The 27,206-nt window shown below is 39.0% G+C and overlaps 2 protein-coding genes across 7 annotated transcripts; both read right to left on the reverse strand.

Moving 5' to 3' along the window:
- Nucleotides 1-109: 109 nt before the first annotated feature.
- cdca7a (cell division cycle associated 7a) lies at nt 110-3,513 on the reverse strand. Its single transcript, XM_067515754.1, has 10 exons — nt 3,361-3,513; nt 2,582-2,728; nt 2,359-2,481; nt 2,062-2,259; nt 1,887-1,958; nt 1,602-1,793; nt 1,352-1,480; nt 1,096-1,245; nt 886-1,022; nt 110-792 (listed from the first exon to the last, which is right to left on the reverse strand). The coding sequence occupies exons 1-10, from the start codon at nt 3,379-3,381 to the stop codon at nt 759-761; spliced, it is 1,203 nt and encodes a 400-aa protein (XP_067371855.1). The 5' UTR covers nt 3,382-3,513; the 3' UTR covers nt 110-758.
- A 701-nt stretch (nt 3,514-4,214) lies between these two features.
- On the reverse strand, nt 4,215-26,129 carry map3k20a (mitogen-activated protein kinase kinase kinase 20a). 6 transcript variants are annotated; one of them, XM_067515751.1, is made up of 20 exons: nt 25,987-26,129; nt 24,462-24,651; nt 23,127-23,214; nt 18,948-19,049; nt 17,876-17,941; nt 17,734-17,762; nt 16,880-17,017; nt 15,127-15,213; nt 14,719-14,793; nt 14,533-14,639; nt 12,658-12,793; nt 8,938-8,982; nt 8,818-8,848; nt 8,592-8,731; nt 8,403-8,465; nt 8,225-8,314; nt 6,193-6,309; nt 6,016-6,090; nt 5,727-5,877; nt 4,215-5,556 (listed from the first exon to the last, which is right to left on the reverse strand). In XM_067515751.1, exons 2-20 carry the CDS (start codon nt 24,618-24,620, stop codon nt 4,835-4,837), a joined length of 2,421 nt encoding a protein of 806 aa, XP_067371852.1. In that variant the 5' UTR covers nt 24,621-24,651; nt 25,987-26,129; the 3' UTR covers nt 4,215-4,834. The 6 variants fall into 6 exon arrangements, with proteins under 6 accessions (XP_067371852.1, XP_067371850.1, XP_067371848.1 ...); XM_067515749.1 differs by having other exon boundaries at nt 25,983-26,129; XM_067515747.1 differs by having other exon boundaries at nt 24,462-24,736; nt 25,983-26,112.
- Between the last annotated feature and the right edge of the window lie 1,077 nt (nt 26,130-27,206).

Genomic DNA, 27,206 nt, shown 5'->3' on the forward strand with positions numbered 1-27,206 from the left:
CTATGCCCTTTCTACCTGCACCACCTTAGCGATGTGCAGATCATTCAGCCATTCCTACAGGACATCCCAAATAAAGCAAATATATTTCACGTTTTTGCTTTTTGTCACATTTTGTCAGATTTAGAAATGGTTAACTTGTAAAAACACAAGCATATATTTGCATGAAGGCACAATATTTATCCCTTGGAAGCTAATTCACATCCACGTGGCTGTGTAAAATGAATACATTTAAAACAATGTAGAAAACAGTATGCCATTTAAACAAGCTGAAGTATTTTTGCAGCACATGATGTTTCAGCTATAAAAAGGGATTATGTTTTTTGTTTTTTGTTTTTTTTTTTTAAATGTTCATGGAAAACGGAATATATACATCAAGGGACAACAAAATCATCAAAATATAACATCACAGAGCTGGTTGGACAAATTTTAAGGTTGAGACATTTCAATGAAATTGGTTTTAGCTCACAACCAACAAGTCTTTACATAAGGGCGCAGCTCTTTAGAAGATGCAGGAAAATATGAGGGGGATAAACAAAAAATAAATAAACAATAAAACTTAAAGCTGGAGGGAACTGGCTCTGTGTGTGCCTCCTCCAGATGTCAGTCAATGCACAAAAAGTGTGTGAAATTTCACAAACAGGAACATTAAGCATTGTGCTATAATGCCTGAAACAGTGAACAATAACCAAACTGTGCGTATGTCAAAACGGTCACGAAGCACGTCAGTCAGGTCCAGGATCAGCTCCTTCCTCCATACATCACTGGCTGCTCTCCTCCAGCTCCTTCTTCAAACTAGAAGAGAAAACCTTGGTGTTAAATACTGACAAAAAAAAAAGTTATTTTTTTTTAAACCCATACTTAAAAGTTTCTAAATGCTCAACTTACCTTTTCAAATAGGCATGCACGTTATCAAAACCGTGATATTTAGCGAGGTAAACCAACACTCCTGTGGCACAGCGACCTTCACGGGCACGACAGAAGCTGCAGTTACAGATCCCTCTACACGGCGGGCACTGCCACTCCTACCAAAGAACGAAATCCGTCAGACTGGCCTATGATCTGATGTGAATACAGCCTCTGTGTCTTAGTACTCACCGGATTCAGCAGAGCATCTCGGACTTCCTCTCCGTAGCGGTTACGCAGACAGGGGCCGCAGAACTGACCCCTCACTCCAACACAGTCAGGGTTACGGCAGTTAGTTTTTGTGTCGACTGTTTTCTGGCGGCACTGGTGGCAAGTGGATCCCTGAGTAAAAAAAAAAAAAAAAAAAAATGGTTTTATTGTTTTCAGCCACAGAGACCTGCAACCAAATGCAAATGCTTCTCAACATTACAGTGAATGTGGGACCTACAGTAGAGCTGTTGTAGACTTTCTCTCGCACATTATGGCAGATCCTCTGCAACTCTGCCTCTGTGATGTCCTCCACAGGACGAACCACATGAGGGATGGCCTTGCAACCATTAAAGGAACGGCGACGTGGCTGTATAAGAGGAAAAAAAAAAAGAAAAAAAAACACACCATTATTTTGAGTGTGATAAATGCACAGTATTTTTTAAATTTAATCCGATGTTCATTTAGACACACTGAATGATGGGACTTACTGGCTCATCCTCTTCCTCATAGTAACGAGTTTTGCGAACCAAGCTAAACTTATCTTCTTGCTCCTCATCTGGAGTCGGGCTGGGGGGTCGGTCCACTAGTGTGCGGGACCGGGTGTGAGGTCGCGACAAACGCTCTGGGTTTCTCCTGCATGAAACCGGGGTTCCCGTGGATCGACGAGGTGCCTGCCGAGGCTGAGGAGATTCAGATAATGTCAGTAGTCACAAGCTTAAACACACAGTTCTTTAGTAATGGTAAACAGGAAAGTCAATCATTTATTTTATTACCGTAGTGGACATTGCCATCCGACTTGGGAAGAGTCCTGGTACTTTGTTCAACTCTGCCATGAGCTTTGCAAGCTGTAAATATAAATGAATGGATCAATAAATAGATAAATAGGAGATTTCTGCAGCTGACCAGAGTTCCGACATGTGACATGAGAAATAAAAAGACATACTGTACCATTTCTTTGTTCTCCTTAATATTCAGTGCTCTCTTGTCCATAAAGCTTTCTTCTTCACCAGAGTCTGAATCTTGTTCTTTAGGATGAGGGAGCGGTTCAGATGCAGGCCTCTTCTTCCCGGCCTTAGTGGGAAATGTCAGAGCAACCTTCAAAACGTTGGACCTGCGACCACGTCTCAGAGGTTCAGAGTCCACTTTCTAAAAATAAATAAACAAACAAACATGCATTTTATAGTTATGTAGAAGAAAAAGTGGTTTCTGACATTATGAAATATACCATTTTTATGAAAAACTTACCATTGCTTTCATCTGACTGTCAATCTCACTTTCCTCAAACCCGCTGCATGCGTCCTCTTCTGATGTAGCCTTAGACACCTTTGGTTTCACTGCCTTCCTCCTTGACTGTCTCAGGCTGCTCCTCTAAACACAAAGACACAAGCAATAGTTGCAGATGGTGCTGCAAGGAGCACACTCACCACCATAGAATTATATTTATGGTAAGACTATTTAGTATTGTTACCGTATTTGCAAAGCCTCCATCAGAGCCAAAGCTGTCGCAGCTGTCATCAGAAGAAGAAGAGGAGGAGGAAGACTCCATGGGAACAAGTGGGACACTGCGAAAGCTCCTCAGACTCATCCTGGTGAATGGGGGCTGGGCTGCCAGTTTCTATAAAGGAGAACACAAATCTTTAAATACCCAGCTTTAACATGCAGCCAGTTAGTGTTTGTGTCTTTACTCAACAACACTTCAACATGGAAAGAGGACAGTTTATTAAACTACAGTACACGATTACACAGCGCCTGAAGGTACTGAGGTTTGTGCAGGCATCCACTTCTTGATCAACATTTGGAAAATTATAGTTGATTAATTCGGGTGATCAAGTGTCTTTAAAGAATTTACACGGCTGCAATTATCGATTACGTTAATAATTAATCTATTAGTTGTCCACTTGTTTGGACCATAAAATGCAATAAACCGTGACTTTTTTAAACGTTTTATATAACAAAAGACAACGGGCTTGATCCAATATGAAGCCGATATATTCAGTTATTGGTTATTTCCTTTAGTTATATACTAAATAAAGCTTCTTGTGATTAGTTGTATAATACTGTTCATTCCCTGAACTTTGTTTTGAGCAAGTAATGCCTTGGGCTACTATTTAAGGAAATTGGTTTAAATAATAACTAAATCGTTACAGTAAAGTTATGACCACACGTTTTGCAAACAAAAAGCCAAAGTCAATGTTGCTAATAACAGGTAAAGGCATTTAATTTTTCAAATAATGGATATTTTCTTACCTTAGAGCGGGTAGAGGGCATGGTTTTAACTCGAAGCTGGTCTCACACACTACACACCGAGCAGCAGCTCTGCAGCTAACAGCTCAGCTCCTGCAGCTGCACGCAGCCCACACTTGGTTCTTTTCCCGCGCCACCTGAAGGTCCTGAAAGCTGCATAAAATGTACGATGGTTGTTTAAAAACTTTGTGAGTAAAAACAAACTTTGTGTCAAATATAGGATGTCAATAAAATTATTTAAACAGCCATTAGTGTAATTATTATTTAGGTTACTAATTTTTTTAAACAACCAGACCTAAACACGATCGAATTTGGGGTTCATTTTTGGAATGAATTTGATGTGTCTTCCATGTACTTTTACGTGGCGCGAATTTTTTTTTTGCTAATTTGCATACAAGGCGGGTAAAATATTGACTCTCTTCCAACTTTGTAGATTTGCAGCTTAAAAATAGGTCACATTCAAAAAAACATTTTGTGTTCAGATTCATGATCAGCAGTCACTTTCATCTTATAGTACACAACATTCTTGTGTGGCTTAAATTTTTAATTTAAGAATTAAGGAACGCTAATTTAACTGCAAAGGACCCACTCCAATAAAGATTAAAGATACAAAGAACTTTTTATTGATCCCATAAGGACATTTTGAAAATATTTTATAGTTATTGTTATCTTTCTAGTTGATTTAATCAGAAAACAACCTATCAGTGGGACCAAAATGAAGATGGTGGTGCTGGTTTACTGTTACCTGAAGGGAGTTGGCATGGAAAACAAAATTACAAGGTTATGGTGGGCCAGTCCCAAACAATTAAATCAATAGATCATGTAATACTACAAGGAAGAGGCAATTGAAAGAAATCTTCATTTTTAATATAATCTTTATTCAGACATTGTATCAGTTTGACTACTTTAAAAAAAACTCATAAATAGAGTAACATATTTATGCCACTATGTGGTTTTGCCATTTCACTGAAAAAATAATAATCAGGGACTGAGTTATACATTTTTGAAATATTAAATAAATGCTGAGCATGGGGGCGGGTGTAGCACAGTTGGTAAAGGCAGTCGTCTATGGACCAAAGGGTCAGTGGTTCGATCCCCAGCTCTGGCTATATGTAATAAGTGTCTCTGGGCAAGACACTGAACCCCTAACAGCCCATTCCCCTCCCCAGCTGTGCAGTGCTGGTCCAAGCCCAGTAAAAGTTGGGGAGGCATCCTGCATAAAAACTGTGCCAAATCAACATGCGGATATTGATCCGCTGTGGCGACCCTTAACTCATGGGATAAGCCGAAAGGACAAAAAAAAATGCTGAGCATAGAAAGAAGACAGTAGTTTCTTTTAACATATGCACAATGTGATTCGCTGATGCACAAATAGTTCATGTTTTAGCATGCACATAGACATAATTCATATTTAAAACACTGTCAGTGCCAGAGATATTGAGCATAAATTAAGCTGTCAGTTCATGTGTGGTCTACATTATGTTCTTCCTCCAGCACCACGCCCTCCCCTACCACCCCTCCTCGGTCGACCTCTGACTTGTTTATTGTCCTGACGTGGTAATCTTTTCGGTCGCTCCACTTTGATCCACCCTCCATCACTGGCTTTGGCCTCCTCTTTTTCCTCACTGGGGTTTCCCGTGACAGACAATATACCTGGTATCATGGGTGGGCGGTTCTGTGGTGTGACACCGTAAATGTTGGACCGTGGCCTCCCTGGCTGTCTTGAGGTTTTGCTGGTTTTATTATGATTATAGCTACCTCTAGTATTGGTCCATGGATTCCCCCTAACCTGTCCCCTTCCCACAGATAAAGTGTTGCCAAAGTAGCTGTTTCTGCAGGGGTTATACACTGCTCCAGCACTAAGTGGGCGCTCTCGCTCCCTGTCAGAGGCGCTCTCTGAAGTTGTGCTGGAGGGGCTGCTGCCTTTTGACCCCAAATGGAGAGGTAAAAGTTTGGCCGACAAGCTGGCAGTTGGCGAGGAGCTGCGTGAGTCAATCCAGAGGGATGAATTGACTCGGTTTGGAGAGCGACGCACAGCTGCAGCATAAGACGACTCCTGCCTTTCATGTGCAGACAGGAACTGGGGCAGTGTGCGGGCATCGGAGCTACTGAAGGCACTCCGAGCAGCGGTTGGTGGCAAAGATTTCTGGGTCATCATCTGCCTCAGCCGTACATTGTACATCCAAGTAGGATCAATGTCTAAAAAAAAAGATAAGCTTTCATAAAGTTGTGCCATATACTACAGAATGTGTTTCTCATATATAAAATTCACAGGAAAATCAATAGCAATATTATTTGTCTGGCAGTAAAAACTGTTGCTTTTGCACTCTTCATTAAAGGTCATCAAAAACAAGTAATAAAAACATTACCAGAGTTAGACCTGTCCCTGGGGTTCCAGTCAATGGTGGTTGGTGATGTGTAAATGATCAGCTCCATAGTCTTGATCTCGTCTTGTCCCCCACTGATACTCCACGTCATTAGGTAGCTGTGTCTCGTTGACCTTGGTGACTTGACATCATTCTGAAGTGTCAAGTCAAAAAGGAAGGAGAATATGAGGGCATCTACTGTTGAAATAGCTTAGCACTGTTTCAAATGGCTCTGTGACTCAAATGTGTATTTGGATGATATCTATATTTGCATGTTAGCAGCTGAACTCACCTCATAATTGACTATATAGTCCACTCTCTGGTTCTGTTGTATTCCAACCATCCATTTATCCATTACAAAAGGTGGCTGCATTGTTATAACAGTTCGTTAGTAAAAGGACTTCTAAACCAACAATACACCAATCATATGCGTGTAAATGCAACAATTTGATGTGTTTCTAACAATTACCTTTGACATCCGCAGGATTTCAACATCTGGTTGGTTGACATTAAAGATGACCTCTTTGATGTAGGTTACTGCAATGTCATCTCCATCCAGTTCCATGTACATTTTCCATTTGCAGTCCTTGAAAGAAAAGAGTTAAGGGTGAAAGACTGTAGATACTTAACAATCGTAAGCAACACCTGCCTCTGTGGAAAAGTTAATAGCTGCACTGTTCTGTGTGGAGAACTTGGCTACTCTTGTACATAAACCAACAGCACAACCTAGAGGTAGTTTAATAGCAGTGGCCACAAAGCCTCATAATGTTGGGGAGGAAAGAAAGCCCAACATAAAAATATTTTGATGTATTATAAGATGTATTAATTACAAGGATTCAGAAAAAGGCAAATGAGATCAAATGTAATTCTGTATGATTAAAAATGTATTCAAAAACTTTATTTTATTATTTTAATTATAACCAATTTTGCAAATGTAGAATTTATATTCTACTATTCCACATTTTTTAATGATATTTTTTTTTCTAGTCAAACATTGGAAGTATTTATTAATCCCAGGGTGCTTTGGATTCATTAATCGGGATAAGAAATTGTATGATTTAATTGATAAGGGTAAAAATGTAAAAAAATTTTCTCATGAGTTGCTGCATGCAGCACACATCCAATTCTCACCAGGAGGAACAAATCTGAACAATTCCGTGTGCCCCCTCTCCTGCATACTGAATGCTGACGAAGCAATAATGATTCTGCCAATCCCCAAAAGCCAGGCACGAAGCCACAGGTCACTGCTTAACCACGCAGGGTTCACGGCACAGGCCAATCCATTGTGTAGTGATCACAGAGAAAGACATCAGAGGAGTGGCACTAACACACTCATCTGAGGAGCCTTCGCCCTCTTCTGCATCGTCCCCGGGGGCTGGATATGGCTCAAAGGGGAAGCTTCAGCAAGCCTCTGGCTCAGAAACACACCAGTGGTCCCACACTGGCCTGGTGTCGGCCCTGGACGGTCGCACCAGGGCTCCCAGGTCCATGCTAGTCTAATCACTCCAGCAGAAACAATGTCTGGTAATGATGCCTAGGACCCGAGTGCGTCTAATGACAACTCATACATAATTCAGCACCTTTCACTTGGCTGCACGGTGATATCCTCATTAGTAGGGGACCCTCAGTGGCTGTCAGATGGTGGCCGCACAATTGCAGGCCCTCATTTTGTCTTTGAGAAGTGCAGCTGCTTCCATGACATCGCCAGCAAAGAGGGGCGAAGAAAAAAATGCAGTGCGGGTTTGTTTTATTTAGTGCAAAAAACCTTCCAGTTTGTAAAAACAAGGCTGACACGGAACCTGACACCAGGCAGGGGAAAATAATTAGCTCTCATTTTCTCAGCCTCCTGTTTCCTTCTCCCTGCTGTGTTTTCTACCCACTAAACCACCACATGTCAGAAGAAATGGGAGGCAATTAGCAGGCTCGTTTCAGCCCTGCCGAACACACTGAAAGAGGACTATTTATGATGGGACAATGAACAGCTGAAAGATTAAATAACGTTTGCCTTTTAAAAAGAAAATGACTTCTGGCTAAATGGGCTATTTTTGATTAAATTCAAACAGCAAGTGAAGAGCCACCCCTTTCTCCACAGTTTGAGACCCTAACAAAGGGCTGTGAGCAAGTCGAGGTGGATGTAGTACATGGCGGAGAATGAAATGTTTATTTGTCTGGTTTTATATATGTCTAGTGATGCCTTCAGTGGTCATCATAACAGCCGTCATCGCAAAACCTCACAACAAAGGGCTTCAATACATGGAGGCTGATTCAGTCACGGCAAAAACATGAGTCTGTACATCTACAGTACTTCAAAAGTATTGATTCTTAGCAACTTAAATAAAATGTTGCTTCTAACAACTATGATCAAATTAGATACGTATATTTGTGGCTGATCCTATTGTTTCCATTCCTTTTTACAGAGCCAATGATGACTTTCATCACATGCTACCAACCGCAGAATATGTTCATGCACACAATGTGTTTTTGCTTCCCTGCAGACTTACAGATTTCCCAGTTCCTGCTTTCCAGTGGTACCCAAACACAAGCTCCAAGTTTACAGTTTTACTTCTTTCCACCTCCATTTCCAGCTCATCCTGAGAGGAAAAAGTACTTAGTACAGGCCTAAATATGCACAGAACGCCTGATGATGAACTGACTAATGATAAAGAAGAAGCTTCATACCTTCAGTAGTGGTGGGAAGTGGACAAAACCAAGGTAATCATTTGTTAGCTTTTCAATTTCAGCCTGTGTAAGACAAAACGTAAGATTCACTGTAAATCCATACAACAATGAGCATAGATCTCACCCTGTAAATTATGTGTGGTAAAAAAAAGAGCTGACAGTTGTTGTTCATGGTTAACTCTGCCTTGCCTTAAGGTGCATGACGTGGCCTTTAGACTTGACCCCCATGTCTCGCATGTCATTTTCTGTGAGCAATAACAACCTCTTTCCGGTGATGTGATTTTTTTTAAACAGGTCAGCATACAGCTCCATGTTACATGCTCCTTCCCCTGAGATGCACATACACAGTTTGAGATGGCACCACAGTTGGTTTAAAGATTATTTTGTAGTGTGTAACAAAAACAACTGAACAAACCTGCACCAAATATCTGCTGCATCCAGAAATACTGAAGAAATTAAATTGTGACAGATTAGATTTAAATAGTGTTGACATTAATAAATATAATTGTATTACAGTAAATACACTGATACTGACCACATGCTCCTCAGTCCAGGTATAGATGTCAAGGGTGGGCAGCAACTGCATAGAAACAAATGACAAACAGACGTAACAGCAACGGAATATGGATGGGCCCGGACATCACATGTGTATTTATAAGACACAGATGCTAAAGTACAAATCACCAAACTGAAGTAAATGTTATTAAAATGGAAAATTGGAATGTTTCCCATGTTTTCAAGGCCATTACTTTTCCGGTTACTGTGCTGTGTGATTGAAAAGACTTGCCTTGCTAATGGTCTATACAAAACCCGAAATGTCCGTCTGTTTGAATGATAAATCATTTATTGCTCATTAAATGTAATCAGGCAGAAATTTGCCAGCCAAAATAAAGACTCTATCATTGTGATCATGAGACTGCTGTATAATGACACAAATAATGCAAAGGAAAATTGGGAGAAAGATGACTAAATGAATGAGTAATCCCCATTCACTTTCTTCTTCCCACGACCTCTGATAACAGCTTAGATTATGAACTGAATGCTGGTCTCAATACACAGTCACTGCCATACATTTCTGTGCAGCCTGCTGCCTCATAAAGCCACTCAGCCCTGCAGCATTTTCCGCCTCCTCCAGTGCTGCAGTTCGGAAGTAAACAAATTCAGAAACACACTGCCATTGCCAAAGTCTCATCGGAGAGACTTAGCGTCAAACAGTATATCGTATTTCACATGTGTGCTGCCGTGCTTGTTTTATTAATAACCATAGCATGATATCGACAAATGATAACTGTAATTACAATTTAAAATAGGCCCATAGGTTATGCTACTATGAAATGCGCATATGGACTGCAAATGTGTGTGTGGGTGTGTAATCTAAAGAAAGAAACAGACAAAAAAGGCTGAGATGAGTTTAGTTCACACAATCCTGCCCCCATGTGGACCAGCGGGTGATGGGTAACCAGGCCATGAATGCTGCGAGTCATAAATTGACATGAAGAATAATTTAGAACAATCTTAACAGAAAAACCCGGTGAGATAATATATTATTAAAATGTTTTCAGTAGTGCTTTGTCCTTTGTTCTAGCATAAAGGAATTAGTATAGATAGTAGTAGTACAACATCATTTTTATGAAACATTTCATCACTATTTGGTCATATATGAAGTAAAAACATCAGTCTAAGACAAAAAGGAAAGTGGAGAGAATTGAAAGGCACAGATTTATTGACAAAACAATTTAGGATTCAGGAAAATTAATCGCGTCACGAAGCTGGAAGTGATATGAATTTAAAGGAATCTTAAGTAAATAACAAGTGTGGAGGCTGAAGGGTTCAGAATGGATTTCACACAAGGGAATATAACTATTGGTGAGAATATATGGTAATTTTTATGTCTGCTTTAATATTTCTAGGGCCTGATGGCACAAGAGTACAGACAATGTTTAAACAGGGGTATTAGCTCACGGCAGGAAGCTAACAAGCAACAACACAGGAATACGGAGGATTACATTCTCATGAGACTGACTGATGATAACAAGCAAAGGGGACAATTTAATGGGCTATGCTCAAGAAAGCATGTCCTTTCCCCAGATGAAGCATAATATGTACCTGAACACTAATTCTAATATGATTTTCTGTGCTGCCAAAGTGCAGGCCTTGAGGCTAGTATTCAGTTAGACCACATGCTGTACATAACACGACTGTATGGGAGAAAAAAAAATTCTATAGATAGACTATAGACTGCAGCTTTAGATTGAGTCCCTAGTGCAGAAACAATTCATATAATTAAATTCTTCATTTGTAAAGTTGTGTGGGTCCTAGTGTGAAGCCTATCTCAAAAAGTAGAATGTAAAATGAGAAAATGAAGCTGACAGTGGCACAGTGTAGTCCTTCTCCTGCTGTTTTGAACCTGGTCAGTCAGAGGGAAAAAAAAAATGTACTTTCTCATCCTGGTAAGAGACCACATCTCAACAACTGCACTCCACCACATCCAGAACAAATTGGCCAATCTTAATGTCAGCAAAATGTCACTTCATCATAAAAGCCTGGCCTTCTCTAAGCAACTGGCCTACGTCGCTCTTTCTTCACAGCTTGGCACTCTATACATCCAGTACATTAGGCATACACTAAATGACATCCATAATATCCATACGTGGAGGGATTCGAATATATTCTGTAATTTCTTTCGATGATGAGAAACTTCATGAATACAACTTGAAGAAAGCAGTGGAAAGAGTTTGTCAGTAGACATTAATTATGAAATAGTGCATCCACAACAGCAATAATGCTTTATGTAAGTCACAGTATTAGACAGATGCAGCTATGCCAACACCAAACGTCAGAGAGGTTTATTCACTGTCATCAGAACAAGTGAAGTATCCCGTCCCCAGAGTCATGTTGATTTTGTGTCCTTCTCTGACACAGCTCGACTTGGAAGAGTTCCGCTTGGCCTGCATGTTGACCTGCATGCCAGAGTGCAAGACAGGCTGACCAAAGTCCATGGAAAACATGTCCTCAAAGCCTTTCATCACAGACTGCAGATTCACCTCCTCATTACTCGAGGTTGTGATCTGACATGACATCAGCGAACTGTTTGACTCCTCCGTCTTAGACTGATAGAATGACTTAGTGCTTATCTTTTTTGCCACAGGAAAGAGGAGCTGGGAGGCAGAGACAGGTGCAGAGCGGGGACAGAGGGGTAAGGAGGAAACAAAAGAAGGGAAAAAAGAAAAAGAAGTAAGTAATCAGTTTAAATCGACAAAATAAAGAGTAAAAGGTGACTATTTCAATTCTAAAAGATCTGATTGTACTGTAGAAAACAAGATGGAAAAGGGAATCTAACAGAACAGAAAAGGGAAAAGAGTATGATTGGAAAAGAAAGGAAACTCAAGAAATGATTTCAGTGTACTTCAATCAAAGCTTTTGTTGCTTAGTTCAAACTTAAATTATAGACATTCCATGTTGTCAAGTGACATTTTCCCAGATATCTACACTGTGCAGCATTGTGACAGGCATTTACAGATCGACAACTGTGTATCAGTGAGGTAAGACAGGTGAGAACAAACACAAACTGAATTGACTGATCAGTGATTAGACGATGTATCAATGAACAGATAATTGGCAAATCGATTACTCACGTCTGCCAAATATTCTGATTCAAGCTTCACCAAAGTGAGGATATGCACCTGTCCTTTGTAATTTGCAATAGTATAATACTGTCTGTAGGGCTGGTCTGTTTGGACCAATTTTGAAACATCACATTGCATTTTATACACAGCATTTTTATATATGACACCTGTCACAATGTACAATGTCATGTGTCTTTCTGCTTGCAAAAAAAATTAAACAGCTCAGGCATAAACATCAGACCAAAAACTGGATAGTCAAAATTCCAAAAATTCTCTTGAAACCTGCAGGTTGCACTCCATGCAAATGTACTTGCTTGACAACCATGCAACACATTGCATTTAAATCCAATAGTGTCTTCTCCCTATAATGTCCCCCTGATGTGCATTCACTTCCTTCTCATTCCATGCTTTTTATTTTCATGTCACTGCTTTCCCATTTCCACTTCACCCCAGAGAAATATCAGAAAAACTCAATTCCTCTCTTAATGCATGTGAGATAAACGGGCAACACACATGTGACAAGCAAATTGTGAATGTTGTGTGATGTGCTATGAGGACTTGATGGTGTGTGGTTGTTGTCCTCATTGACAAGGTGAGCCAAGGTGAAAAGGGGATAATGAGGAACTCACAGGGCTGTTGGACTGTTCGACGAGTTTGCGCTCCCACATCTTTAGACGCCGCTCTCGCTCCTTCAGCTCCTGTTCTTTAGTGCTCAGGTCTCTCTCCAGCTTCTTAAGCCTCTCAAGTGTGGCTTCAATCTCACACCTAAAATATACAGCAGAAAAAAACCCCAAAACAACAATGTGTTAGTCTGTCTCTCAATACATTCCAGTTTCACTACATTGTCTGTGGCACTCTGCACCATGGCTGCACCAATGTTTCGTTGTCTAACCCACTGGTAGGTCAGCGGGGTTTAATAGATTATGGATGAGAATGGCAGAGTTTTTGGCAGAGAAACAAGCTGCAAAAGGTTTTGTCTCTACACACAGTGATTAGGTTTAGACTGCATCTTATGCTTTGATTGCAAAGAAAGGTCTCGTGCTTGCTTTAAGCTGGAAAAGTTAGTTTCACCAGCAGGTGGGGCTACGCAGTTTGTAAAAGAAATCCATACTGAGCTTCAGGCCATCATAAACTTGCTTCTCTGGCTCTCTTTTCATAAACACATGTATCTCAGACGGGAAGGCCAATCCATTCTTCATCCAGTCCTTCATCCACCCTGATGCTTCCCACCCTCAACTATTTGCACTCTTACTTGAATGATCAAAAAATGTGTTGTCTTGCTTTTCACTTTCACTTTCCCTATTGTCATCACTACTTAATAACGTCTGCACTTTCCAGTGTATCTACACCAAGAATAAACACACTTCTGTTAGGTAAAACTTTTTTTCTCAGTGTTGCATCCAGATTTGCTCTGCAACATATTCAAATGACTATTGTTAAGCTCTATTACTTGCCATCATCTCTATCAATCGTACAGTGTAGCACACAGTGTTGGGATGTTTGAATTAAAAATAACTATAATGTTAAAGTGTTGACTCCCAGCTTTAATTTTATGGTTTTTACATCCACACCAATTAAAGTTTATGACATTTTGTAGCTCTATTTATAAAGCACATGCTGACCAAGAAAAAAGCTGATTCCTACACTGTGAACTCAGTAAGCGACTGAACACCCATTAAACATGAAACACTTTAACCTCATAGTCACTCTTTCATTTAAAGCCTAATGAGCTGAAGTGCATAGCCAAAACCAATGAAGAACATGCACTGTGCCAACTCCTAAGGCCTGCACTGTTTACAGTACTGTGGGCACAATACTGTATGTATTTCTGGGTAATGCACATCAGCTGCAAAATAAACAGAAGGAACACAAAAATCTCTGCACTTTAAACATAACAGCTCTCCAATATTTTAGATTGGCCACAGGCCTCCTCTTTCACTTTCCGTCAGCTAATATTACACTTTCAAACCTCTTTGGCTAAAAAGAGTTTTTCTATCAGTGTCGAACATTCTTAGTTTCTGTTTCACTCCGACCTGCTCCACCTGCAGATGGTTGCCTGGACATATTCCCACCAGAACAACTTCTGAGGAAAAACCTCAGAGCACAGACAAGCCCAGCAGAGATGCAGACAGAGAATAAAGTAACAGCTGAGACTCAGGCTGTGCTGATCATCACCAAACCTCCAGCTGCTCATACAGGCCAATTAAACACTTCTACTTGAAAAAGATGGTGATTATTTTTAGGGCCTTATGGGTAAAGAGAGGAAGTATATCCAGATGGATGATTCTTCGGAGGTTTTCATGCCTTTATGTAGCTATCAGTGTAATTATTAAAGATCTATATGCACAATCTCAAGTCCTTTTTTGTATTTCGTGGCTCCCATCAGCTACATTTTCACATCATTCTTTGAAAACAGTTGCACATTTAGGCTGAAGCAGTATATTGGTGAAGAAAAAGGTTTATAAATACATTTACTGGGTCTGGAGAATGACTGATCACATTACCTCCATTCAGCCTTGTTGTGAAGAAATGAGTTGCACTGTTGAGGAAGTTGGCTGTCGTTAGACATGGAGTCCAGGGTAGAGAGGATCTGCTTGAACAGCGGCCTTTCCTAAAACACAAACACTGTTATTCAAATGAAAACGAAACGAATGTTGTTACAAGCTATTGTAACTTAGTGGATAACTCACTTTTGCCTCCGTTGCCCAACAGCTCCTCATGAGCTCAGCAAAGCTGACGGGGCAGCCACTGGGGATGGTTAACCTCTGAAACACATACAGTCAGTTGGCAGGATGGTGTGAGCTCATTGTTAAACCTAAGGACAGCTGGTTAAAAGGATTAGATTGACATTTTTGATTGATATTTTTGAATACGAAGCTGCAGGTGCTCATGTTAAACTGTTTCTTTAAATTTGAACAAGATATTTCACACCTATGACCACAATCAGGGACATAAAAAAATGGACTGTTAGAAGCTGTAGCTAAAACTGGCATATCACCTGAATATGGACTCTGTGTGAGGAAAGGATTATTTATCAGGACAACAGAGATTCCCAAGTTGTTAGGGTCAATACTGCATATACTCTCACGCTACAGTACCTCATTTTTCTCCACCACAAGCCAGGCCACTTGTAAGCCTTCCAGGCCTTTAAAAGGTATCTCACGTGTGAGCATTTCCCAGAGCACCTGTCACAAACATCTCAAGGTCAGTAAACAATGTTGTAAAACAATACACATACGAATGAAATGCATACAACACGTGCAGTGTACATGCAATAATAGCTAGGAATCTGCTGTTTCATGTTTATGTTTCATATAGCGTATAAGTGTATTCTTATACTGTACAAATAAACATTACAAACTATTGCTCTTCGAGATCAAATGTAATATTCCAAACAAACAAATCCGTAGACTAAATATATTTCAATTATTTATTGAGTACAGTCGCAGTACTCCATGATCATTTAGGTTTTGTTTTTAGTTGATATTCAGCAGAGTCAGAAGTAACAACTTGTGTTGAAATCTCAAAACAATTAGATTATGAAAAGGTGAAGTAGAGCTATTTTTCAACCACACACAATTTCCACTGTCTATCATGTGTGCCATATTTTTGCATTTCTGCACTTACCATCTGCCTTTCATTACATGTATGTATTTTGCTGTGAGGGGGGAGGTTGTATACTTTAAACTGCAATCATTTTGCGGTACCTCTGGCATAAAAAGCACCCTCTGCAATCATAAACATTGTGTGTTTATTTTGTAATGTCCTGCATACATCTGAGGGAGTGTAATCTAAAGAATTTCAAAGGACTCAGATTGTTAATTTTTAAATCAGCAATTGGCTTTTGCATCATAGATGCTGCAATCTTTAAGCTGTCTGAAGGGAAACAGGTAATGGTTTCCATTTTTAAAGTATACGTAAATGTCTTTAGACAGCAGATTCAGAAGAATAAGAACAACACAGAAAGTTTCCAACAAGCAGTCTTTCTGCAAAGGTCAGAATCACCTCTATTGTCCACTTAAGCAGAGAACAAAATACAAAAATGAAAATATCCCTTGGGTTTTTTGCCTGGTAGTTGTTTTTAAGCCTTGGGTAACTTAGTGCAAGTTCTTCAAATGATTAGAACATATTTTATCCAATTTTTCACAGGCTGGACTTTGGGACTAAAATAAAAAGCATTGCTGTCTGGCAAATCTTTTCTTAAAAAAAAACTTTTTATATATGTATAAAAAGTTACGGTTACTTGTTCAGCGTAGCCACTCGCTTGTGATCTTTAAGATGAAGCTAACATTAACTATCTGAACATTCACAAGGAAGTCTTAAATGATGTAAAGGGCATTTATGTCTACACACAAGTAACTGTCCACCAATTGTTATGTGTTGCAGCTGTATCGTACCAATGCACATTCTTCCATGGTTGTTCCATGAAAAGCTACATGTCATTAATTGTTCAATATATTGAAAAAGGAGCTAAGATATTTTCCCCTGATAATGTTATTATGGATGACATTAAAATGTAAGTTTCCCTAGCTAGAGAGTGGGTGTCCTCTGCCTCTGAGCTATAACCCCGGCTTCTGAACAGATAGTTTCGTTCTCTCAAATAATACTTGACAAACATTTAAGAATTATTATTATTATTATTATTATTATTATTATTATTATTATTATTATTATTATTATTATTAAAGTATTCTAAAGTATTCTAAGTATTCTCAAGAATAAAAGCTCCTGTCTTTCAGTCTGACAAATTCGGGTTTTAATTCAGTGATAAAGCAAAAGGTGCTATAAAACTTTGAGATATACAATATAAAATAAATATATTGCATAAGTCTCCTCCTTCTCGTCACTCACCACACCGTAGGAGAAAGTGTCACAAGTCTCAGATACAGGCAGGCTCTGGATCACCTCTGGAGCCATCCAGGGAAATGTGCCAACCAAGGACATGTGTGTCGTGTGGGTCAAGAACTTAGATGCCCCAAAATCACAAATCTGTACCGACAGGGACAGAATTAGTTTCCAGCTACATCAAATTGCTTAAGAATTCTTTGATCAATGCTGTGCTTACTTTATATTTGTAATATTTCATATGCACAAATCAAACCAACAGGTGGTTGCATCTGATGATGATGCTAGCGGTAGTAAATGTTACAAATGTGATTTCTATTTTCTATTTTTAGTCACATCTTTTAATCCCTGGACTTGTGTGTGCAGTGTGTACAGTAATGTACTGTAACATTACTGTAATGTACAGTAATTTGGGACTCTGTCATCTTACTTCATTTCAGAAATGTGTCCCTACAAAGACTTAAAAACATGGTAATGAACAGATAAAGGTAAAGCGCTTTATTTGTCATTATACCTACAAGGTGTACAACAAAATTGCATCAGATGGAGGGTTAGTCCTGATTTTATGTTATATGCAAATTATTTTGTACATAAAAGGTACAACAAAGAGTTGACAGTGTCACATTGACATTGAGTTATTAATAAATCTCCTTCCTCTCTTTCTGTGACTCTGTCAGTAGTTTCTTGTACATGCTAAGTTAATCACTGCCCTCTTGTGTCCATATACTGCAGCTAAATAACATGCAAGTATTTCATTAAAATGGGTGCAGGTGTAAGATTATAGTTTTATCTCATGGATCAATTTCACTTCACAAGAATGAATGTACAGTATGATCAAACTCAGTCATGTTCAAACCTACCTTGAGAACTTTGTCTGCAGATAAAACAACTGTAAGCGAAAATATGATTGTAAAAGTCAGTGAAAGCCGCTATTCACTACATCCCCCAAAAAATTTTTTATATATATTTATTGGACTTTGAATTTGAAATTAAGTCTTTTACCATTCCTGGACTTTAGGTCTCTGTGTATCACCTTAACCGGAGCTTCTGAATGTAAGTAGTGCATCCCTAAAGAAGAAATAAGGAAGAGATTTTCTGAGGGAGACAGCAGAGAATCATACAGAAGTCAAAATTTCTTTGTCTATCTGTCTTTCAAACCCACCTATAATAAACCAAAAGTGATTTATGAGTGATGGATGAGAGGCTTGGGATCCATAAGGGACACAATCCTGTTTGAAACAGTGAAAGTGTAGGGTAGCAATGGTCTGGGGCAGCTTGTGAGCTGGTTTGAGTTTATGAGTTTATTGAGTTTGAATTTAGCAGCCTCTTATTTTCCATATTTTCATATTACTTTTCATATTTATATGTAAAAAAACATATATCTGCCAATCCAGCCCACATACATAAATATTGTACACTAAATTCATACAAAACTCTTTACATTGGTGAAGGTATCTTAATGGGTAGGGCAGCAGAACTGGTGGGTAGGCTGGGATGTGATCCTGCAGACTTCAGCATCCCAGCCTACCCACCAGGTCTGGGTAGGCTGGATGGGACACAGTGGATGGGTTAAAGAAAGAGAAAGAATTTCATTGTAACATGTATGTGCACAATAAAGAGTCTTCTTCTTTTTAAACATTATTGTCTACAACACAGAAATTCTGAAGCCAGTAAAAAAGTCACTCTCACAACATTTATGGATATGTTTGCATTACATAAATCAGCATAAGAAGACAACACTCCTATTCTTATCATACAGGCGCTCCTCAGGGTTCCTCAGGCATTTCTATTTTTAGCAGTCATTAACAACTTTGAGCTACTGCATGTTAGTAACATGTATCATCATGTATCATTGTTTGATTTTTTTTTAAAATGAATTTAAAAATGTAATAATCTTTTGTGCTGTAGAATAAAAGAATAAAATCTCTGCAGACAAAAGCAACATCATTGTTCATCCCTGTTCAAAATTCTTAATTATTTTAGTATTTTTCAAAATAAAACCCTGTGAAAAAAAGCTTTCTCATAATCATACTCATGTTTAGCAGTTATTTACTACTACTACTAATCAATTTACCTCTGGCAATCTCTGCAGCCCATGTCATGATCTGTCCCATATCCATCTTCTCGCTCTCATCACTGGACAGGTAATCATACAATGACCCACCACTGGCATACTCTGTGGAGAAATGTGACTAAAGTGAGTCTGTATCCTCATCCACCATCAAATGACTCCAAAGACAAAATAAACAAAGACAGCTGAGGAAAAAGCAAAGAGTGACCAGTTGTGATGGTAAACAGTCTTACAGTGACAAATTAGTTATCTCAAGGCATTACATTATACATATGAGTGCAGTATGTCAGAGCATTACATGAAAACAATATGTAGTTGAAACTCTGCCGGACAACTCTTGGAAGCCACCTGACAGTGGCTTGTTTACAGATTGCTCTTGTCACTATTCTGTTGCTGTGAATGAGCTCAATTTGTCCAAGTGTACGTGAACACAGTGAGTCAGTCTGTTCCCTCAGAACTGGACATGGTCTCGAATTCTACAACACAAGGGAATAACATTTCTGCTCTGTTTTGTACACGTCTAATGGGCCACCACTTTAAAAACCACGTAGCCTTTTGCAAAAGCCTCTTTCCAAGACTCACAAGACACAATGAAAGACATATAGAACAGGTATATCAACATTTTTGCTACCTGAGCGCTATCTTATGATTCAAAGTGATTAAGTAAAGACAAACAAGCACTATCTAATAATAGCTACAACAGCAGGAACCCTCTGTTTGTGCATAATAATCTAACCATGTCCCAGTACAGTAATGTAAACATGCACATGAAGCAAGACATGTTTTAATTAACTATTATAATAGACACTGATTGGATTTCTAATTCTTTTGTGTTCCCTTTCTAGCAAAAACAGGCTAACAGCAGTCTTGGTACATGTGTTTTAAATAGAGCAAAATGTAGCAACTTTAAAACCTTCGCCTCAGTTTACTCAGTGTACTTTGTACTTTAGTACGCTCCTCCACATTCCATAGATAATACAACTTGCGGGTCTGTTGTAATCCACTTTTTCCTCTTAGTCTCACTCACCTACGTAGAGTGAATTTGTCAAATATCACAGAGCTTTAATTAGCTTATGTGAACCTCATGTCTCATGTAAATATACCTTTGCCCCAGATAACTAACCTTAATTCATCATTTTTATGATGCTGCTGAGTGACAGCAGATATTGTTAAAGTGGTGCAGCTCAACAAAGACAAACAGGCCTCTCAGTTAGGTTGTAGATATTGGCTGTCACAAAGAGAGAAAGACCCGGCCGGACACTGTATGTCAACGCACAGTGGAAATTTATAATGCACCTGATGAATGTGGACATAGCACGGTCAGGGTGGTCATAAACATTTTTCATGTATCTGCTGCTAATTAGATTCTGCTTTGATAAATAGAGACACTATCCACCTCTATCCAGCTCCTAGAGACACTATCCAGCACGCAAAATAATACAGTGACTTCTAAAAAACACAACTGTGTTGTAAAGCAGCTGAGATGCAGTTCTGCAAGTCATGCTGAGAAACTGCAACAGGGATCAAAATCCCAAAGGAGCTGTTTAGCACAAATTTGTTTATCCTAACAGTGCAACCACTAAGCAGCACCTTTGCCATAAGCATGACCTGGATGACTGAGAATCTTAACATATGCAGAGACAATTTCACCCAACATTTCACACAGCAGTGAAACAGAAAACAGAATGATTTTTTAAACAGTTGTTCACTGAGTACAGTTGTACAGTTTTAGTCATTTTTGACAAATGTTTTTTTGAGAACTTTGGAGTATTTGGTAAAGCTTTAGATTACAGCCTGCGACGTGCAGAGTAAGTACAGCGAACTTACTGTGTACTTATTAGCAACAACTGTGTACTTCCACAGTACTATGGATATATATTTGTTGTTACTTGATAACAATAAGCACATTTTGGGGAATAACAGAGTAACAGGATAAGAATAAGAAAAGAGCTACAGTGTAAGTATTTTGTAGTTTAGGGATACTTGGCTTTTAATGTGTTATTACTGTCTTTCAAATGATGTTGCATTTGTGTTAGTGTTAGTGTGGTTCTTTAAACTGAAAGTGCACATCAAATTTATTTAGCACATCTATTTTTTATTTCCGTTTTCAAATTGTGCTTTTCCACTTTCAGGTAAGTTGTCAGTAAAACCCCTAAATCAGTTTTGGCCTCATGAGAGATGTTTTATATTTACTATTCTTCTTTTTTATGTGATTCTGAGAAAGCGTAAGCTCTAAATAAAAGTATGGCAGGAAACAGTGATTATGTTCTGCATAAATGTTCCCTCAACTGTAATATAAATTCAGTGCACACTACTGTATATCCAGGAAGAAAAGACTTTGTAAAGATGCTTTTATGATTTTTGTTTACATCTTTCTGTTCTTCCTATGATATTTGAATACTCCCAGTATAAAGTTTTCTAGACCAAAGCTTTTTTTGACAATGAAATATAACAACACTAAATGCCGTGGGGAAAAAACAAATCACCGTTTACTGCAATAGATAAAACCTCCATAAACACATTTGATTTAGTGAGGACAGACAGAGGGAACAATCTTATTTGTGTTTTAGCTACGCTGGCGGATGCTGTCTATTGTTCACATGATGAAAGCAGGTGATACTCCCTGTTCAGGATATGAGTGAAAGAATGTTATGATGTTCACTCACAGTGAGCTCTGAACTGTTTCTGGAAGGAGAGTGAGCTTTGCAGCACTATGGACAAGACATTAAATTGCTCTGACCTGTGGAAAGTCACTAACTTTGATCCCAAACTTGTAAAATGTCACAGATCTTTTTAAAATGGTTCAGTCAAACTATATTGTTAGTTCACCTCAAGAGGCCAAGCAGTTAAGTTGTTGATTTAGAGTGAGCAAGTAACTTTGTTAAGAGCTTCCCATCGTCATGGAGGTTTACCCATTCATTGTAATCTTCTGCTTGGGTGCTACCCTTTGGAAAGAAAGGATTGGTCCACTGTTGTACAACAGCAAATTAAATGTGAACTACATATAGTAATGAACTAATTGGTTGATTGATTGAAAATTTGTTACTAACTGATTATTGTTTATCATGTAAACATTTACTCATTTTCTGTTTATAGCTTCTCAAAACTGAAAATTTCCTGTGTTATCAAAGAAAGCATAATAAGCTTGGTTATTGGTTCGACAAAATATAAAATGTGGATCAACATTATGTCAAAGAGGAAGTTGAATAAACTGACAATAGTTTAAAATGCAAATGTCATTAGCTATTATAATCCATTCATCTATCCGTTATCTGGAGCTTCTTCTCCTGTTCAGGGTCGCAGGGTGGCTAGAGCCTATCGCAGCTGTCATTGAGAGGCACGGTACACCCTGGAAAGGTCACCAGTCTATCTCAGGGCCAACACAGAGAGAGATGAACAGATAGACAACCATTCACCCTCACATTCACACCTAAGGGCAATTTTGTGTCACCAGTTAAAGTAAAATGTATGTCTTTGGACTGCTGGTAGAAACCGGAGTACCCGTGGGGAAAACCCACACAAGCTCGGGAGAACATGTATACTCCACACAGAAAGGCCGCTGGGAATTACCTTATGTATGAAAAACTGAACTGAAATTAAGTGAAAAAGCTTTGAATTAGCTTTTTTTCACAACAAACTTAATTACTTTATAAAATGAAATTTCCTCCCTCTACCTCATTGATTTAGTATCTATGAATATGCAAATGTTGTTGATTTGGCTTCCACGCACATCTCTCTTTCGTCCCTGAAAAGTTCATTCTCAGTGTCTCCACACCCTGCTTATGTAAACTGTATACAGAACTTGCAAATCATCATGTTTGTGCATTCACATCTTAGTAATGATAAACAAAATATGCTTTTGACCTGAGGGGGATTATGAATGCCATCTCCACTGGATGAGTTCCACATTCCTTCTTGATGAAAGTTTGTGCAGAGGCGCAAACAAGGGCCCCTTGTTCTTTACAGTCCATGCTTACAGTACATGAGCTTTGGAGCTTGCATCATTCTCTCAGCTTCTACAATACACAAAAAGCTCACAGCTAACATCAGTGTGTGCGCTTCCTGAACCCCGTGTGCCACTCACTAATGCTCCCATAGAAACGTCTGCAGCGTTCACCTGTTGCATTTCTATCAGGACATTGTACACTATATTGTGTTGTTTATTTAAAAAAAAAAACTTACCAGTGACGATTCCATAGTTGGGAGCCTCAACAATTGCTCCATAAAACTGAATGATGTTGCGGTGGCTGAGGACACTGAGGATTTCAGCCTAAGCAATGAACACACATAGAGAAAACACAACTGGAGCATTCTAAAATCATTATAAAAAAGAAAGAAACAAAGAAACATTAAAGGTACTAAAATGAGGGTCTACAGTGATGGACACTGTGAGGATGGCCCTTTAAATAAAAATGACAACATGCTAATGCGTTGATGTAACTAGGTAGTTACTATTTACTGAGACAAAATTACATAAGTACAATTCAGGCCTATGGGAATTTCATCAGTATTTCACAGGTATTCGGCCATAAACCAACGTGGGAAAGTTAAAACTTTGGTCTGGTGACAATGTTAGATGAAAAGGGAACAGACTGCCACAGTAAGTGGACTATAAAAGTTTTTTCCCAAAGATATTTCCAAATATAAATGAGAACTCAGGGAAATATGAATTTCCATAATGAATTATTTCAACCAAAAAAGATGAAGTGCCAACCTTGAGAGAGCACCAAATAAAATGTAATAAAATAATAATAATCATCATCATCATCATCATAATAATAATAATAATATGTAATAATAAGGATCTATCCTCAGAGGAAAATGGAAGCTTGTAGAAAATTTAATGCCAATCATTAAAATAGTTGCTCAGACATTTCAGTGTGAACCAAAGTGGTGGCCCAACTGACTGAGAGCCCTGCCGCTAGTATGGTAACAATACAGGAGAATATCCAGCGTATAAAGACATATTAATATAAATAAAGCTGTATGTCACATTCCTGGAATGAGTAGAAACCTGACAAAACCAATTCATTTAATAGAAGTCAAACACTATAATTAAAGGAACAATTGTGGTGAATGTGAAAAGACTACATTGTTATTTTCGCTGAACAATCATCTCTCCAACACATGAGTGAAATTGAATGGATATCTGTGATCTTTTACAGTTTCATAAAAGAAGTGATGAATAATTTTCTGAATATCCTATCATGGTCCAATAAATGTAATCTAGTTTCCCTGACAAGATTTCCAAGATAATTCTTTTTTGTCTTTAAAACAATGAGCCTGAGCTTTCAATGGGATTTTAAGAACAGTCTTTGCTGTAATTGGGCCAAATACATTCTTTCATTTGGCAATAATGCTTCTTTTGCAGCACATTGCTAAGAGTGGGGGAGTGTAACGACCATGACTGATGGGTAAAGAAGTCACCACGTCCCGCTAAATGGGGAAGCAATTAAAATGATTACTATACTGACAATTAAAAAGTATATGAAAAGCCCAGGCAATTATGACTCCTACCTCATTCTCAATCTTGAGCAGTTTTTTCACCGCCACCTCTTTGTCCTTGGAGATCCACCTGGCTCGGTACACACTCCCAAAGCTGCCGCCACCACAGTTCTCGTAGAACAGGATGTCATCAAACTTGATTTGCACGAAGGAGGCGCTGGGAGACGACATCTCATACTGACACTCAGGACCAACTCAACTTCTGTAGGGAGGGGTTCAGGGATCACAAGGAGGGAAGGAAGTCTGGCTCACTCACCAAAGTCCTCTATGTTAACACAAATGTGTTCCTGCAGTTCAAAGAATGGATTCTTACTGAAACACATAAACAGAGAGTGTGCATGCAGACTGCATGGAGGCCACTGTGCCACTGACTGATTCAGCCCTGTGCATTTGTGTGACAACCCTGGTTTTAACGCGGTGATTTACCGACCATCCTCTGTCTCCCATCTACACACACTCACCATCATCAGTACATGTAAGCTATGAGCTCAGGGTCCAGACTCTGCTAGTACTTTATAAGGACGATGGCATGCCTGGTATGCTGTGACCACGCAGCTACAGACTATTCCAGCACAGTCTGCTGTGTTCAGTACAAGTAAGGCCACAAGCAGGGAGAGCAAAACTAAAGAATTAGCTCTTGCTGCCTGTATAAACACCATACATGCAGTATTTGTGTAAGCCAGGGTTAGGAGGAGCACAATAATTCCAAACTGGAGTCCACACGGATTGATTATCACCTCCTTTTGTTTGTCTGTAACAGCATAAAAGCATCTTGTAAAGAAATAACTCCATCATTACAGGAAATTGTAGCTCTGTTATTGTTCATAGGTTCCCCCATTTACAGCTGAGCAATTACAGCTTTTAAAAGGCTGTTACCTGGGTCTTCACTGGGATTGCTATCCATCCCAGCGGGAAATGCCTCCATTGTCACAGAGGGGAGCCATTGCTTTCTGCTGATTTACTTGTATTCATGCTATACTTAGCCTCACAGCAATTTGCTCAGCAGCCCAGCCCTCCCAGTATTGTCCATCTACTCAAGAAGCCAGGGTTACTGGGATATGGTAGCACTAGTGCACTCAATCCTGCCAGTTTCTCACTTAATAGCAAACACTGTTTTTCGAGCACTGCAACAATAACAGCCTGATAGCCATATGTCAAACTGTGAAGTAATCAAATCTAAATGAAAGTAAATCTCACAAAAGAGATGCCTATATTTAAGAAAAGACAACTACCTGATAAAATGACCAAACTGAAATTACATATCAATGACTCCAGTGTGCAGGACGGATAGATCATGCATCTGTGTCAGCTGAGATTATTTTCTGCATGAGTACATGGTTTTATAAAAGTCACGAGATTCTGCAAACATATCATCAGCCCCAAAAAGGCACAGGTCAATTACATTACTATTACGAGATGAGTTACGCAGAAAGAAACTATTAATAAACTGATCCCCAGCGTGTACAGTATAATACTAGTTACACAGTCGCACTAAGTTTTACATTCAGTCTCTGACTCAATGACCATACATACCTACATTAATGGCAACGTTTTCGGATCAGATCAGCTTGTCGCCTGTGCGGCTCACACCGGGTTTGGAAAGTGTAAGTTCCGGGAAATCTCATGTGACGGTTGTTCATTTCTCCACTGGCTCCGCGGTGATTTCACAGGTTTCACAACTTCAACCCTTAACGATGCCGATGACAACAGCTCCTCCCGCTGGACTACAGAGGGACAGCATCCACCGTTCACCGCCATTTGTCCCTACACGTCCTGGGACGGTGGTGTTCAGAGTGTGGTCTTATCATAACTTGATATTGGACATTTATCTTTATTTTGCTGCACTTGTCCAATTAAGCCCTTGTAGCTTAAAATTAAAGTGCACTATTTGTGCACTATTTTGTGTGTACATTACTATATATTATATATACTTGTATTTTGTATTGCATCACATAGAACTCCATATGTACTACCATGAGTATGTTTGCAATGATTAAAATAATAATAATAATAAAGAAAAAATAGTAATAATAATTGTTGTTGTAGTAGGACAAATTTAATTATCTACAGGTGTCAGAACACACAGTGCATCACAGCTCACTGTGTGTGAGGCTCAAACTGAGCCCTGTCCGACATAGGTTAAAACAGCCAGGGGTTTTTATGTTGTGGCTGATCAGTGTATAGGATGAGCTCCTAATGTATTATGTAACACTAAACTACTACTGTCTATAAAGATAATTGTATTAGCTCAACCACCTACAACATTAGAATGTCTTACATGATACTGCGACAGTAATGAGAAGCCATTTAACTAAATTCTTTAATACGCTATTCTGCCTTCATGACAAGGGCTATCATTGATTTTCATTCTTTTTGGCATATATATTTATAGGTGATTACTTTTACTTATGTTATCTCTTCAACTTCAGTATTTACATTCTACTGCACTGAAGCATAATCATTTTCGGCTACTCTTTGATAAGTGGCCAGGAAGACAATTTTATTCGGTGTGTTTCTGGAACTGAATCATATGGGCAGAAATGCATTCATCAGCAGGGGAAATTAAACCCACTGAATCTCAGTTGATTTGAAGCTTGTATAAACAGTGGTGATCCTAGACAGGCAACTGAGCCCATTTGGTTTTCTTCTCCTGATGGCACACCTCTGCATATAAACATGCTGATTGGGTGTGTCAATGTCTGAGGCAAGAGAAGAAAGCCGTGTAATCGAAACTCAATTATGACTCATGATATCTTG

This window comes from Channa argus, chromosome 9, assembly GCF_033026475.1.
Source record: "Channa argus isolate prfri chromosome 9, Channa argus male v1.0, whole genome shotgun sequence".
NCBI lineage: Eukaryota > Metazoa > Chordata > Actinopteri > Anabantiformes > Channidae > Channa > Channa argus.

Coding starts and splice junctions, on each gene's coding strand:
- cdca7a (XM_067515754.1), bottom strand. CDS start 3,381: ATGCCCTCTACCCGCTCTAAG. Junction 2,260..2,358: donor ACAGTCAGATGAAAGCAATG/GTAAGTTTTTCA, acceptor ATTTATTTTTAG/AAAGTGGACTCTGAACCTCT. Junction 1,023..1,095: donor GAGATGCTCTGCTGAATCCG/GTGAGTACTAAG, acceptor GTTCTTTGGTAG/GAGTGGCAGTGCCCGCCGTG.
- map3k20a (XM_067515751.1), bottom strand. CDS start 24,620: ATGTCGTCTCCCAGCGCCTCCTTCGTGCAAATCAAGTTTGATGACATC. Junction 8,466..8,591: donor GCCACGTCATGCACCTTAAG/GCAAGGCAGAGT, acceptor TGTCTTACACAG/GCTGAAATTGAAAAGCTAAC. Junction 5,557..5,726: donor CAGGGACAGGTCTAACTCTG/GTAATGTTTTTA, acceptor CTTTTTTTTTAG/ACATTGATCCTACTTGGATG.